Source organism: Prionailurus viverrinus, chromosome D2 (genome assembly GCF_022837055.1).
Source record: "Prionailurus viverrinus isolate Anna chromosome D2, UM_Priviv_1.0, whole genome shotgun sequence".
In the NCBI taxonomy this organism is placed as follows: domain Eukaryota; kingdom Metazoa; phylum Chordata; class Mammalia; order Carnivora; family Felidae; genus Prionailurus; species Prionailurus viverrinus.
The window spans coordinates 12,891,973-12,908,819 of NC_062571.1; the positions used below are offsets into that span (position 1 = coordinate 12,891,973).

Below are 16,847 nucleotides of genomic sequence, written 5' to 3' on the forward strand. Positions count from 1 at the left end.
AGCAAATATTTAGTTCAGAATTGTATGACTTACGTAGGTTTAAATTTCTACATTGTTTTTGATGAATTTACTTTCTCTAGAATATTGTATCTTCTACGTCTAATACACTCGCTGCACATTTATATAGTGACAATGGAATTGGTGATTCCACAGAATATTTTTACCGTTTGTAATGGCTAGTTATCTAATTTTTTATTTTTCCTTTAATTCAAAGAGTTTAATCCAGACATTATTGACATTTTGAGTACTCCAGAAAATGTGACTCAAAGCAAGACCTCAGTTTCCCAGACTGAAATTTCTGAAGAAAATGTTCATCAGGAACAGCCTTCCATTTTCAATCCATTTCAGAAGGAGATATTCACATATCTGGTAGAGGGATTCAAAATATCTATTGTAAGTAAATTAATTGCATGGGACGTGTTCACTTACACAAAAGGAGTAGGTGTTTTATGTGTCTGCTTACTCTTGAATTATTATTATTATTATTATTATTATTATTATGAATTACTAGGAAGGTTATGTCTTGGCTTACACATATCTGACACCTTCACAATTGTATAGAGGATGCTAACAAGTATCAGGCTCCATTCATCACTGACACGCTTAGGTTTCTGTGGGCTACATACGCTCGACCCCAGGGGAAAAATCAGTCTGTACACTTTAGAGATACCGAAAGCCAATCTTATTCTAGTGGAACTCATAAATCATGATTCTGCCAGTCTCTAAATCTAAACTAGATTGGGGTGTCTGCAGGTTTTATTTAGAGCCAAATAATTTACCCGGGGCCCTCAGGACTGGGGGTAATTGGAGAGCCAGCTCCAAAACTCAGAATAAATTCTGAAATGTACTGATTCCAGTTTTTTGGTTTTTTTTTTTTTTTAGCGTTTATTTTTGAGACAGAGAGGGACAGAGCATGAATGGGGGAGGGTCAGAGAGAGAGGGAGACACAGAATCTGAAACAGGCTCCAGGCTCTGAGCTGTCAGCACAGGGCCCGACGCGGGGCTCGAACTCACAGGCTGTGAGATCATGACCCGAGCTGAAGTCGGACGCTCAACCGACTGAGCCACCCAGGCGCCCCCTGATTCCAGTTTTAAACCAGATAGAGGAGATTTGATCAGGATCAGGTTAGCCTCCAATGGGCCACAGTTGAAGCAGCTTGTCTGGTTATTTGTCAAGGAACATTGATGGTCATATTGATGGTCAGTTTATATGTAGTTGTCAGTTTGCGACCGTTTTACTCAGTATTTTAATATTCTTTATAATGAATCTTTCTCTTTCATATTGTAAAATCAGTCAATCTATTGTTCTTTTGATGGTTCTTTTTTTTTTTTTTTAACTTCTAAGCCCTAGGTAATTTGAATGACTTTAGCTTCTTAATCTATCTCTCTCTTTTTAAAAAAAATACAAGTGATATACAGTTTCCTATTTTAACCATTCTTAAAGGTACAATTCATTAGTGGTAAGTGCATTCGCATTGTTGTGCAATTATTACCACTGTCCATCTCCGAAACTTTTTTATTATCCCAAACTGCTCTGTACCCATTAAACAACAGCTCCTCATAACCCCTCCCCCAGCCCCTGATAACAACTGTTAAACTTTCTGTTTCTATGAATTTAACTTTCTAGACACCTCATATAAGTTACAATATTTCAGACAATATTTGTCCTTTTGTGTGTGGCTATTTCATTTAGCGTGGTATTTTCAAGCTCATGTTGAAGCATGTGTCAGAATTTCATTCCTTTTTAAGGCTTAATAATATTCATTCTATGTCTATATTACGTTTTGTTTATCCATTCATCCATCGGTGGGCATTTGGATTGTTTCCACCTCTTGGCTGTTTTGAGCACTGCTGTTACAAATGTTAGTATAACCACCCGTTTGTAGGGATGTATGTGTCATTCTAATTTTGACTACTAAAAAAAAATCTACAAAAAAACGTGTCCCATGATCTTCTTTAGGGCTCTGAGAGGTCAGTATATTATTGCCTAGGAAGTCTGATCCTAATGCATTCTTGTTTTGCTTGAAGGGTTCAGGTAGAACCAGTGGTTCCAAGCAGCAGTGGACTAAAATCTTATGGTCTTGTAAGGAAACCTTCAGAATGCAGCTTGGCCGACTCCTGGTCCATATTGTGTCACCAGCCCACTCTTCTCAAGAGAGAAAGCAAATTTTCGAAATAGTTCGTGAACCAAATCATCAGGAAATACTGCGAGACTGTCTTAGTCCATCCCTGCAAGTAAGTTATCTCAGTACTTCGTAAGTAAAAACTAGCGGTGAAATAGGGGCGCCTGGGTGGCTCAGTCGGTTGAGCGTCTGACTTCTGCTCAGGTCATGATCTCGTGGGCTGTGACCCGTGTTGGGCTCTGTGCTGACAGCCCAGAGCCTGGAGCCTGCTTAGGATTCTGTGTCTCCCTCTCTCTTCCCCTCCCCTGCTCATGTTCTGTCTGTCTCTCTCTCTTTCTCTCTCTGTCTCTCAAAAAATAAATAAACATTAAAAAAAAAACCATAGTAGTGAAATATAAAATTGTTCAAAACAAGAACTGACATTAAACTATTTTCATGCCTAAATATGGTTTTCTTACCAAACAAGTATCACCTGAGATGTTTCTTCAGCTACTCTATGCCAAACTTAGACTGGCCTCCCTGTTTCTTTCCCATTCCTTATTCCAGTGCTTAAATTAAGAAATTCTGTATCTAAGCTCTTAAAAGATGCTTTGTGGTTTGTTACTAAATCTTCAAATGTTTTCTTTGTGTTCTCTTTTTAAAAGCATTATATTATCCATGAAACATCTAAATGGAGTAGCTCAAACAATAGTATATATATTTCCAAAAATACTTGCAGCAAGTTAAAATTTTTAAAAATGTGTTGATCATTTGTAATGATCAAAATTGACATACTTAAAAGAATTTCAGTCTATAAATTCTAACACTTAAAGAGTGCTGGATGGAGAGCTTAGATGGTACAACCATTTTAAAGAGCTGTTCAGCAGTTTCTTATAAAATTAAACATACATTTAACCTGTGACCCTAAAATTTCATTTTTAGATATTTACCTAAGAGAAAACATAGACTTGTATAAGAATATTCATGTCCATAAAAAGACTTGTATAAGAATATTCATGTCAGCCTTTTTACTAAAAGCCGCACACTTGTCAATCAACAAGAGAATGTATAACCAAATTGTGATATATTTATATAAAAGACTTTATACAGCAATAAGAAGAAACCAACTATGGATACACCTACCATTATGAATGAAGCTCAAAGACATTGTATGGACTAAGAGGACAAGCAAATACAAAAAAGCCCACATTTCTGTGATTCTGTTCATATGAAGTCCAAGAACAGGCAAAATGAAGATAATGTGACAGAATTCAAGACAGTAGTTGAGTCTGTCAGGAAGGGGGAGGGAGAATGAGTTGATTGGAAAGAGGCATTAGGAGACTTTCTGGGGCAATAAAAATGTACTATATCTTATTTGGGGTGGTGGTTAAATGGATGAATGCAGTTGTCAAAACTCGGAAATGAACACTTAATATCTGTATGCTTTACTCTATTAAATTGTACACCTATAAATACAGTAATCGATGCTACATACCGACAGGTATCCCTTTTACTACCTGGGAAACTCATATATCAAGAACCAAAAGGTTATAGTTTTGAAGTGGTGCTTTTACCTGTTCTTTCTAATGCTAAGATTCTCTCACGTGCCCTCAGGGCACTGTCTTCCCTCCCCCAAGGCAAAAGCACATCCAGCCCACAGTCTCCTTCAGTGGAGAATTCGCAGTGATGTTCCTTCAAGCCTTTATACTCCACAGAGTTACCATCCATCAAAACACAGCCCGGGAGTTGACAGTCCTCCTTCCCCCACCCCCGTTCCCCTTTTCTGTTGCATCATCTCTGTCAGTGGTGTCTTTATGAAGTTCAGCTTGGAACCACGGTTGAGTTTTTCCTCTCCCTTGAATCCATTTCATCACCAAGACCAGTCATTTATTTAGTTGTGTCTTTAACTATTTTCTTCCCGCCTCATCCTAATTCAAACTTCCACCTCTTGTGCTCAGATCCTTACAATAACCTCCTGTCCACCTCAAGACCACATTATTTTACCTGGTTTTTAAGATTATTAGGGCAACTTTCAAACATACCTAAAAGTTGGGAGAAATCAGAGACCCACATGACCATTACCGAGCTTTAATTTTTCATTGTAGTGCTTTGAAATAAATTTCAGGTATCAAATCATTTCACCTGTGAATACCTTTACCTTTACATCTCTGATTGATAAGGACTTTTAAAAAATTTGTCACACTCAAGGGGCACCTGGGTGGGTCAGTTTGTTAAGTGTCCGACTTCTGCTCAGGCCATGATCTTGCGGTTCGTGAGTTCGAGCCCCACTTCGGGCTTGGTGCTGACAGCTCAGAGCCTGGAGCCTGCTTCGGATTCTGTGTCTCCCTCTCTCTCTCTGCCCCTACCCCCCTCCCAAAATAAAAAAAACATTTAAAAAAATTTTTTTTAATTTATCACATCCGATAATCCATTCTAACAGTAATCTAATCGAATAATCTAATACTCAGTGATTAAATTTTCCCAATTTTCTTAGAATTTTTGTAATAGTTTGCTGGATTATGGATCCAGACAAGGCCAGCCCACATAAAGTATTTGTTTGAAGTATGTTAAATCTTTTTAATCCATGGTGATTACCCTCCCCAACCATTTTTTAAAATGTCATTTATGTTAATGAAACTGGGTCATTTTTGTAGAATTTCCCATATTCTGGATTTAGCTGATTGTATCCTTTAGGATACCGGTTTAGATGCTTGACTAGATTCCTGCTCTTGATTTCATATTTGCTTTTGTGTTTGTTTTTTTAAAAGACTACTTTATTAAGAGTACTTTGCATTTTCCATTACAGCATAGCAGGAGACAGAGAATGTCTAGTTGCCCTGGTTTTCCAGACGTCGTCAGCCTGATCCATTCATTATAAAGTTCACCCTCAATCTTTAACCTAATAGTTTTAGCTGCCACTGATGATCGTTGCCAAGATCCACTTTTCCGTTAGGAGTTGTAAAATCGTGATCTTTCAGGGTTTCTCATTCCACCAGCATCTCTTAGCACTAATTTTTCTGTAGGGAGGGATATTCTCTTATCATCTATTTGGCGACCCCCAAAATGTAGTCTGTCGGAAGGGCCAGGTAAAAGCTTGTTTCTTTTCCCTGTTTATTAATTTTTAGAATAATGAGTTGGTGCCCTAACAACCTCCAGTTTTTGTCTTTGTTTTTATTTTTGAGGTGTCATTATGAAATCAGGTATTTTTCATACATGTTATGAGTAGTTTCAAACCTTTCCAGTTATTATTCCATTTGATATTCAAATTAACACCTCTGTAGATTCAAGTTGTTGTGCTCTTTTAACATAGTCTTTTCAATTTTTATCAAGTCAATGCGATTAACTTCTTTGCTTTCTGGAACACAAGAATGTCCTGACTCATCTTGTACATTCCTTCCCAGATCTGGAAGTAGACTTCTCCCCAAGAAGCCTCTGTTTCCTTTTCATGAGATAATGGTATTTAGAAATAACAAATCTAGGGGTTTCTGGGTGGCTCAGTCAGTTAAGTATCTGGCTTCTGCTCAAGTCATGATCTCACTGTTCATGAGTTGGAGCCCCATGTCGTGCTCTGTGCTGACAGCTCAGAGCCTGGAGCCTGCTTCTGATTCTGTGTCTCCCTCTCTCTCTACCCCTTCCCCGCTCATGTTCTGTCTCTCTCTGTCTCAGAAATAAATAAACATTAAGGAAAAAATTACAAAAAAAAAAAAGAATAGCATTAAAAATGTTTTAGAAATTACAAATCTGGGGACTAAGTACCTTCATTTCTGCTTGGTTGTCATTTCTTCTCAGCTAGGACAAAGCTAGGAAATACATATCTTTTTCGAAAAAAAATGAATCATCAGTTCATACTGATATTTTCACATTTTCTTGAATTTCGTATTTGTATTTCCTTTTATTAATGTGGATAATCTTGATTCCTGAGGCCATCAGGATACTTACTTGCTCTATCTTTTTTGCTCTGTATATATAACGTTTTCAAAATAAGATGACCAACATTATCACTAATAACAAGCCCAGTGAATGCAGGTTAAGAAGTCTTCATGATTCTCTTGTCCTTAGTGTACCATGAAAATATGGTATTGTAAAAGCACTTCAAATAATTTTCTCTATTTGATTATGCCACCAACTTCATCTAACTAGTGATGTTCTTTTTTTCCCATTGGTTTTCTATTTTTAGGGATTCCATTGGGTTTTATTTGTTCAACTTCGTTTTTAATTATGTGAAATGTCTATCTGGTTCCAAAATCAAAGCTGAAACATGGCACATTCAGAGAGGGCGTACACACAGACACGGTGTATATATTATCCCCCCTTCTCAACACAGAGAAAGATAGCGAACTATGCACACTCTTCTGCCCTTTAAACAGTACCTCACAGAGATCATTTCATAGCAGTGTTTAGGGACCTTCTTGTGCCTTTTAGAGCTGCCTACAAGCTCCATTTGGAATTTACTTGATTTTTAAAGCCCAACGCCTCTCTCCTGTCGTTATTACTTGAGTCTGATTAATTCCTCAGTCTGTAGCGCCTCCTCTTTTAAGATCGGCTCATCTTTGTCTCTTGTAACCTCTGCCCATCCTATGTATCCTTACTGACATGCTGCTCTATTCGTGCTGTCCGCTCAGCACGAAGGACCTTCCCTCCTCTCCTTGTCCGTCTGTATACCTGTCTGTCAATTTCTCCATATGCCCGTCGCCCTTGCCCCACCTTCAAAACGTTCCCCCCTTTCTTCAGTCCATTCAGAGCTCTTCCTTCTTAGACACATCCTTGAAATTTTTATTTTCACACATTTTAGTGTTTTATTATTTTCTAAGGATTTGTGTTTAATAGATTCATTTCCTTAAATCAGTATTTTGAGGGCTGAAAACAAGACTTTTCCTTTTTTGCATCCATCCCTAATAACACCTTTTCTAGACCCAGGAACTACAATCAATAAATTATTGATCAGGTGTTAGCATGAGATTCTAGAAACACCTTAAGTATCTAAGAAAATTATGTGGTTTTTTTTGGATATTCAGGATGAGTAAAAACATTTTTTGTAGTTTTTCAAGGTGATTTGAGAATGTCACTGAATACTGAACTAAACTCTTTTTATTTTTTTAATTTTTTTTTATTTAAAAAAAATGTTTTTTTTTTAACGTTCATTTATTTTTGAGACAGAGAGAGACAGAGCATGAACAGGGGAGGGGCAGAGAGAGAGGGAGACACAGAATCTGAAACAGGCTCCAGGCTCTGAGTGGTCAGCACAGAGCCTGACGCGGGGCTCAAACTCACGGACAGTGAGATCATGACCTGAGCCGAGGTCGGAAGCTTAACCGACTGAGCCACCCAGGCTCCCCTAATTTTTTTTTTAATGTTTATTTATTTTTGAGACAGAGAGAGACAGAGCATGAACAGGGGAGGGGCAGAGAGAGAGGGAAACACAGAATCTGAAACAGGCTCCAGGCTCTGAGCTGTCAGCACAGAGCCCGACGCAGGGCTCGAACTCACGGACCGTGAGATCATGACCTGAGCCGAAGTCGGACGCTTAACCGACCGAGCCACCCGGGTGCCCCGAACTAAACTATTTTTAGATTACATCAAGAGCATTACCTTTAAGACACACATATGAAAATAGTCTAGCCATTTACTATTTCTCTTTATTTGCCAACTCTTCTGGCCTTTTACTCGTAGAGTGTCTGTTCTTTTTTCTCTTTTGGTCAGGTAGCAGCTGTCTCCTGACTAAATTAAAATGTTGCATTAAAATGAGCTTTGCTATTCCCATCATCGCATATGTTCATCTTATGTTTTTTGGGAAATGACACGATGCGATTCAGTGTGTTAATTTAAATATCACCCACAATGTAAGAGTTCTCAAGTTCATTTGTTGACATTTAATACTGTTCATAGTTTAAAATGTCATAAAGCCAAATGTAGTGGTATTTGTATCAGTGTAAATTTGTAAAAAGTAAAATTCTGCATGTTTCACTTGTTGGCATAATTAATGTTGAAATAACACATAGTGTACACATAACAGTTAGGTGTAAGATCTATAGCATGGAAGGCCACTTAAAATAGGTGTAGGTTTACGAAAGACAGTTGTCAGTACCTTGAGTAACATTCTCATTTCGGTTATAGGGCAGTTCATAAAAGATTGGCCTAGATCAACCCTTCTCTGGACATGCACAGACCACTGAGTGCTGAGGTCTCACTGGTTTTAGAGTTTTTCACCTTTGTGTCCCTTAGGGAGTAATGAGTACTTACAAGCTAATCCAAAAACGGGTTTTGTTCTGGAAGTTTCACCAACTTCTAGTCTACCAACCAGAAATCAAAGCAGAAAGAATAAATAAGCATAATTCTCTTACCTGAAGGTTCAGAGGAGAGTTTCCCTTCCAGTTCATTTTTTTTCTCTGAGAACTAAGAAATATTTTCCTTTATCCCAAGATTATTTGCTATATTTCTTTAGCAAATCCCCTCCAAAAAATTTTCCCCCAAAGCTCATTTGCTTGTTTTTCTTTTCCTTCTTTTCTTACTTTCCTTCTTTTCTTTTTCTTTCTTTTTTCTTTTACCTTTTACGATGAAAATTTTCAAATACCATAAGAAAAATGGAGAATAGTATAATGAGTATTAATATATAGGCATCACTTAGATTTAACAATTGGTAGTATTTTTATCATATTGACATCATTTCTGTTCTGAAGTATTTTAAAGTAAATTACAGAAATCTTTTCAAGACATTTTCTTACATAACCATAACATCATCGTACCTAACAAAATTAGTTTACACCCTCATGTCATCATATTTTCAATGCATAACCAAATTTTTTCAGTTGTCCCCAACATGTCTCTTGCAGCCTCTTTATTCAAACCCAATGCCACCAAATAAATCTAGTATATAATTTAACTTAACCACTATGAAACAATTTAAATGTAAGAAATAAAAATACTGTATGACTTAAAAAAGTGTTTCTTTTTCTTAAAGCATGGAGCCAAGTTAGTTTTGTATTTGTCAGAGTTGATACATAATCACCAAGATGAATTGACTGAAGAAGAACTAGGCTCAGCGGAATTGCTTATGAATGCTCTAAAACTGTGTGGTCATAAGTATCTCCCACCCAGTGCAACAACAAAAGCAGACCTTCTCAAAATGATCAAAGAGGTGAGTCAGTGAAATCATAAGACACGGTTTTCTAAGGAGATCCCATTGAATGTAGTTAAAGAGTGAAAGATTTTTTTATTGTGGAATATCATTTATGATGAATTTTATTGAAATGATGTTTTTTTATTATGAGAGAATAAATAGGCTATTGCAAGGAGTGTTTTATCCTCTGTTGTCATCCTCATCCCTTTTCGGTAGCTTTCGGTGAAGGAAAGATTTTTATAGTGACGAGCAAGTTGAGGCATCCGCCTTGAAACAAATAAGGAAGCAAGCACCTGGGCATTAGGTCTGGCAGCCCATTTAATTCTCCCACCCCAATAGCTGTGCCCCAGATTGTGTAGAAGCAAAGGGAAGTTATCAAATTATTTTTGTGGCTATTGTATTTTAATATTCTGGTCTCCTGGGGACATTATTTTTTTCCTTTATTAACTTGGTTTTAAAATTAGTTTGTTGGGGGGCACCTGGATGGCTCCGTCGGTTGGGCATCCGACTTCAGCTCAGGTCATAATCTCGTAGTTCGTGGGTTCGAGCCCCGCGTCAGGCTCTGTGCTGACAGAGCCTGGAACCTACTTTGGATTCTGTGTCTCCCTCTCTCTCTCTCCGCCCCCCCCCCCCCGCCCCTCCCCTGCTCATGCTCTCTCAAAAATAAATAAACATTAAAAAAAATAAAAAATGAAATTAGTTTGTTGGCCTTTGTGCCAGTGTTAAATGATAAACAATTAGTTTTATATTGCATATTATTATCCAAATCTTTTAGGAACAGAAGAAATATGAAACTGAAGAAGGTACGAATAAAGACACCTGGCAGAAAACAGTTAACAATAACCAACAAAGGTAGGATTTTATGTGTTCTAAAAGTCATGCCTTTCTGAATCCACTAGATTTCACACATACTTTTAGTTTTCAAGTATCATGCTTCCATAGCTCCTTAACGTCCCACTTAGGCTTCACTTACGAGCAGCCTTGCTTGTTTATTTAGTCTCTTTCAGCGTCTGGATTCAAAATCAAAGGATATATCTAAGATCGCTGCAGATATCACCCAGGCAGTATCTCTGTCCCAGGGAATTGAGAGGAAAAAGGTGATCCAGCATATCAGAGGCATGTACAAGGTAGATCTGAGTGCCAGCAGACACTGGCAGGAGCTTATCCAACAGCTGACGCATGATAGGTAAGCAGAGTGGGCCTTTGTTGTTTTCTATGGTGATGGCAGACGCTATTTCCATTTCAGAATAAACGTTCACAGCATTATTTCATTAGTTGAAATATTTTCTGTTTAACCACTTGTGATTTCTTTCATCATGAAATAATGAAATCTATATATAATCCTGTAAGAATCTTTTTTCTTTTTAATTCTTAGGGACAAGGTGGGGGCGGGTGGGCAGGGATACTGAGAAAGCGAGGCATTAGCTCTTCCAGATAATAAAATCTACATGTTGACTTTAATTTTAAAATATAACCTTTGCAGGAGAATAGAGAAATCACTGAAACGGGATAGTTGGGAAATAGATCTTTTTCTAGGTAAGACTTTAATAATAAAACTTAGAAGATGCATCACAGATCATGAAAAGAGGAAAATTAAGCTGTTCTCTAAATTTGGTTAAGATAACTGGTTAGAATGACTTGGGGTGCTAAAATGGACTAAACATTATACACTAAAGAAAATTCCAGGTGAGCAAAAGAATTAAACTCATTAAGTTTATAAAGTGGAAGAAAATAGGGCATTTATCAACTCTGATAGATGGATAACTTTTTAAGCTCAAACACAATAGAACAAACTACCAAGAAGAAACAAATAGATTTGAGGGGTACCTGGGCGGCTGAGTCAGTTAAATGACCAACTTCAGCTCAGGTCATGATCTCAAGGTCCGTGAGTTTGAGCCCCGCATCGGGCTCTGTGCTGACAGCTCAGAGCCTGGAGCCTGCTTTGGATTCTGTGTCCCCCCTTCTCTCTCTCCCCCTCCCCCGCTCATGCTCTATTTCACTCTGTCTCTCAAAAATAAATAAATGTTAAAAAAAAAAAAAAGAAATAGATTTGAGCTTTAATTTTTTCCAGTGTATTTAATAACTATAACAACAGCAACAAAATGAAAATTTATTTTCAGCAAATCAGAATTAACTTTTTTTTTACTTTTTTGTAAGTTTACTTATTTTAAGAGAGAGAGAGAGAGAGAGCACAGAAGGGGCAGAGAGAGAGGGAGAGAGAGAGAATCCCAACCGTGCTCCACACTGTTAGCGCAGAGCCTGATGTGGGGCTCAAAACACACGAGCCATGAGATCGTGACCTGAGCTGAAGTCGGATGTTTAACTTACAGAGCCATCCAGGTACCCCCACAGAGTTAATATTTTTATGGTTTTAAAAATTCATGCCAACTTAAAAGTAAATTGTAAGATCTGAAAAGTTTGGGCAAAAGATGCGATTACACTTTTCTACATAAGACAAATAGAATTAATAAACAGGAAAATATTCCATGTGGCCAGAGACTAATTCGATTTTTTAAAACCTTGAAATATTACCATCTTACCATAAAATATGGTACAAGCCATATTTTACCTTTTCTGTTATAAAGTTTTTTAGGTGCTAATACCCAGAGCAGGAAGAAATGTATATCGCAGCCCATGGTCAGAGGTCCGGTGGCTTTGCACACTTTGACAGCATGTACCAGGAATCCTGTAACCATTTTATTTCTGGCTCCAGTTGTCCTATTTTGGTGATTCTGTCCTAAGGAAAACATTCAAAATATATAAAGGCAGTAAATGTAAAGGTTTTCATCTCTGCGTTGTTTATGCTAGTGAATGAACTGGAAACAAGTATATAATAATGCCAGAATTGCTAAATACATTATGATGCACCTCCTCCATGCATTAGTCAGCCATTTTCAATGGTGACGATAAAGATTAAAGTATGTCCAGTGAAAGAAGAAAGGGTATAGAAATGTATATGTGTAATAATTATAACTGCAATTTTTAAAAATGAAAAAAAATAATTTCTACCAGAAAGTGGTATGTTTAGGGTAGTAGGATTAAGGGTGATTTTTTTTTCTCTTATCTGTTTCTGAAAATATATTCAATACGGTTCTCTATTTTTTCATTTAAAATATTAACTTATTTTGAGGGCGACTCGGTAGCTCAGTTGGTTAAGTGTCCAACTCATGATTTGGGGTCAGGTCATGATCTCACAGTTTGCAAGCTCACGCACCACATTGGGTCTGCACTGACAGTGCGAAGCCTGCTTAGGATTCCCTCTCTCTCTGTCTCTGTCTCTGTCTCTCTCTCTCTCTCTCTCTCTGCCCCTCCCCCACTCGCATATGCACCCAAGTGCACTCTCTCTCTCTCAAAATAATTAAGCATTTTTTATTAACAATTAAAATAAAATATTAACTTTTTTTAAACATCTTAAGAAATATGGCTTGTACTACAAAAATGAACCAATTTATTTGTTAGATAGTAGGCAAAATGGGAAATATAGAAACTTAACTTGGGAATGGATTTTTTTCTTTAGCCATATTAAGTCCAATGTATTGCTAAAGCATACATGTTGCTAAAGCAGAGTAGTCATGATATATCTTTTTAAAAATTTATGAGGAACAAGAAACTAGTGGCAGAGTGTGCCTCCAGGCGGGGACTAGAAGGCCGGGGTTCAGGAGCAGAAGGACATTTACTTTTTATATTATTCTATTGTCTATGCTTTCTGTCTTATTCTATTGTCTATGTTTATGCACTTCCTCGTCTAATTACTTGAGCAGTTGAGGGTTTTAACTGAATAGATCACTTTTGATTATTTAATTTCTGTAATGATTTTATTTACAGCTCCAAGTACTATAGATTGCCACTTAAAACATTCTTTTATTTCCTCTTGCAGAGTGGCCTGGTATGATCCCCTGTACTATCCAACTTCCTGGCAACTGGATCCAACAGAAGGACCAAATCGAGAGAGGAGACGTTTACAGAGATGTTACTTAACTATTCCAAATAAGTATCTCCTTCGGGATAGACAGAAATCAGAAGGTAATAATGACTTCTTGACTCAGCATCCAAATGTAGCAGATAACTGTAGTTATCAGATAAAGATAATACCTACTTTTTTCCTTAGCAGATGTGGTCAAACCACCACTCTCTTTCCTGTTTGAAGATAAAACTCACTCTTCCTTCTCCTCGACCGTAAAAGACAAAGCTGCAAGTGAGTCTATAAGGTAAGTGTGAATCCATAAGATGTTCTCTCTTTTGTTGAAGGAGTCAGAAAGACTTTAGTCATTTATTGTAGGGGCGCCTGGGTGGCTCAGCCAGTTAAGCTCTGATTTCAGCTCAGGTCATGATCTCATGGTTCACGGGTTCGAGCCCCACATTGGGCTCTGTGCTGACAGCTCAGAGCCTGGAGCCTGCTTCGGATTCTGTGTCTCCCTCTCTCTCTGCCCCTCCCCTGCTCACACTCTGTCTCTCTTTCTCTCTCTCTCTCAAAAATAAATAAAACATTAAAAAAAATTTTTTTAAATAGTTTATTGTAGTGTTTGTGTAATATTTGTTTTAGATAATTGCTAGGGTTTTAGGAAAGGCCCTAGATATGGCTCAAGAGAGGACACAGTCGAATGGCTAAAATCCAAAAGGAAAAGACATCCTCAATGGCGAGGACTCACTGGGCTTCAGTCACCGTGCTCTGGCCCTTGTCTGCACGTGTGTATCTTGGCAGTTGACTGGTCCTAAGGTCTCTGTGAAATGGGTATGGTTTCCGCATGACACCATCTAACGGTGACTGAACGTCCAAATTTTAGTTCCTCGTCTTACTACATGTCTGATCTTGGGCAAGTTACTTAGCCTTCCTGTGTCCATGTCCGTATCTGTTACATGAGGAAGGGAATAATGCCCAAAGTACCGGAGTATTGTTGAGTATTAAATGGGTCCTTGTATGTTAACGACAGGTTATCATTATGACACTAATGATAATTGCCCTGCCCGTTTATTAGATGAAAACCTGAGATTCGAAGGAGGTGAGTTCCTTGTCTAAAGAGGAGAAGAACTTTTCTGAGTCTAAATCCCGTTTTTCTTAGAATACTAGGATGCTTTCATGTGTTTGAAATACCAGAGGCATGACCCAATGTTTGCATAATTACTAGAAAATACAAAATATTAAAGTTTCTCCTAAAAAACTGAATGCCTATATCCTGTATACATGGCACAGGAATTCCGAGCCTTCTCTAAAAATTTCATTTTCTCCTCTACCAGAATGTTAAAATACAAGATAATATTTTCATGTGGGTTTAGGCAAGACGTGTCATGCTTTTGAAACTCTAGTGTGCTGGGCTGAAATCTTTAACTAGATAAATAAAGCTTATACTATATACTTTCTAAAATTGGTCAAAACATTTAATCATAGTAATTTTATATATGTTTTGACAGAGTGAATCGAAGATGTATCAGTGTTGCACCGTCTAGAGAGACAGCTGGTGAGCTGTTACTAGGTAAGTCACATTTTGAAGAGTTTTACACATATTCACCCTGCCTTATTTTATTCTTAGACAATTTGAAGCATTGTTTGGCAGAATGCCATTGAATCAAATAAACTCTCTCTAACATCACATCAGTAATTTTGCCTTAACATTATATGACTTACAAATGTCAGGAAGTGGCAATCTTATTTTCTAAAAAGCACATGAATAGCCTTTTAATTTTTATAAAGTTGACTTTTTTCATAAGTACACATTTTTGTATTTAAACATTCCTTTTATTATATATCAATTTTGATTTTTAAAGTGAGGAATTATTGATATACTCACATGCCTACTGTTTTAAAAGATATACCTGTGCATAAGAAATATATCCACCTTGAGATAGTTCATAATTTATACTCCCTATTGTGCTTCTGAGAGAAAGGCCAAGGTTGTCAATCCTTGGATATCTGTATGATTACATTCAGTGAGAAATCTTTTCCTCAAGATATGAAGGAATAAAGTTGTACCACTAGATCTCTGTTCCCTTAAAGAACTAATTTGTATACTACAGGCCAGTTGTTTTCTTAAAGCCTGGTCTCCAGGCCAGGAACATCAGCATCACATGGGAACTTCTTAGAAATGCTCATTCTTGGGCCCCGGCCCACACCTATCGAGTCAGAAACTCTCTGGCACCCCCAGAAATCTGCATTTCATGAGCCCTCCAGCAATTCTGATGTGCCCTTCAGTTTGAGAGTCGTAGACTGAAGCTACAGCCTCTAAGGCTCAACATGCAGAGCTTCAGGCTGGCCAGGACTAAGCACTGTGGTCACAGGGATGCAGGTGATTCCCTTCTCTGAGCCAACAGTGCTCAGTGCTCACGGGTGACCGGCACACAGGGCGGATCCCCAGAGAAATTCCCACCATTTGGATACGTGGTGTAGGGACATGTGCTAACACAGCCAGCCTATAAAGCAGAGAAAACTGGGGGCTGTCTTCTAAGGTCTATTCTGCCCTATTGAGTGTTTAAATAAAAATTAAGTCTTCCTCTTAGACTAGAAAATTTGTTTACAAGTTGACTTCAGTTAATGTGTGAGAAAATAAAATTAATGTATTAGTCATATAAGAAGAGTACCAATAATAAATGGCCAACATTTTCTTAACACTGAGTGCCAAACACGGTTATAAGCATTTTACATACATTCTAATTTAATTCCCACATTAACCCTGTGAAATAAAGTCCTCTTCCTCCACTCCTCTTTTAAAAAATTATTTTAGGGGTTTTTGTTTTGTTTTGAGAGAGAGAACATACGTGTGTACATGAGTGCGGGCAGGGAAGGTGCAGAGCAAGAGGGAGAGAAAGAATCCCAAGCAGGTTCCACACCGTCAGCACAGAACCTGACACGGGGCTTGATCTCCCCACCATGAGATCATGTCCTGAGTCGAAATCAGGAGTCAGACGCTTAACTGAGCCACCCAAGCACCCCACACCCCCTTTTTTTTTATTAAGTAAAGACACAAAGAAGTTAAACAACTTGCCCAAAATCTCATGGATACCATTAAAAAATATTTATTGAGGGGCGCCTGGGTGGCTCAGTCAGTTAAGCATCTGACTTCAGCTCAGATCATGATCTCCCAGTTCGTGAGTTCGAGCCCCGCATCAGGCTCTGTGTGCTGACAGCGCAGAAACTAGAGCCTGCTTCCGATTCTGTGTCTCCCTCTCTCTCTGCCCCTCCCCCGCTCATGCTCTGTCTCTCTCTGTCTCTCAAAAATAAACATTAAAAAATATATGTATTTATTGAGTGACAGGAACTGTTTCTGGGTGTTGGGATTTTAATTCAGGCCAATTGATTCCAGAGGTCATATTTGTAATCAAAAATGATAATAGTGCACATATAGTTTTAAACTCATATCCCATTACTTTCTATAGGTAAATGTGGAATGTATTTTGTGGAAGATAATGCTTCTGATACAGTTGAAAGTTCGGTGAGTAGAGGCTTAAGTTTGCACCTATATAAACCTAGACAAATTCCCAAAATGTATAAATTCGTTATAACTGGCAAACAGGTAGAACTAGGAGAGTTCATGTATTGTCACTCTGGTGTGCAGATTGGTCTTAATTCCAAACTTTTTCTTTTAAAGATTTTTTTTTTTTTAATTTTTTTTTTTTCAACGTTTATTTATTTTTGG

The 16,847-nt window shown here is 37.8% G+C and overlaps 1 protein-coding gene across 9 annotated transcripts in view; it reads left to right on the forward strand.

The window, feature by feature from the left end:
* LYST (lysosomal trafficking regulator) overlaps nucleotides 1-16,847 on the forward strand; it is a 194,467-nt gene that overhangs the window by 127,475 nt on the left and 50,145 nt on the right. For 7 of the 9 annotated variants that reach the window (XM_047826310.1, XM_047826303.1, XM_047826311.1 and 4 more), the window contains 9 exons: nucleotides 215-393; nucleotides 2,029-2,235; nucleotides 9,061-9,237; nucleotides 9,995-10,071; nucleotides 10,217-10,405; nucleotides 13,097-13,242; nucleotides 13,328-13,427; nucleotides 14,629-14,690; nucleotides 16,588-16,643. In XM_047826310.1, the coding sequence (XP_047682266.1) occupies nucleotides 215-393; nucleotides 2,029-2,235; nucleotides 9,061-9,237; nucleotides 9,995-10,071; nucleotides 10,217-10,405; nucleotides 13,097-13,242; nucleotides 13,328-13,427; nucleotides 14,629-14,690; nucleotides 16,588-16,643 (1,193 nt within the window). The remainder of the gene's footprint in view (nucleotides 1-214; nucleotides 394-2,028; nucleotides 2,236-9,060; nucleotides 9,238-9,994; nucleotides 10,072-10,216; nucleotides 10,406-13,096; nucleotides 13,243-13,327; nucleotides 13,428-14,628; nucleotides 14,691-16,587; nucleotides 16,644-16,847) is intronic. The other 2 variants (XM_047826309.1, XM_047826312.1) reach the window with 1 other exon arrangement.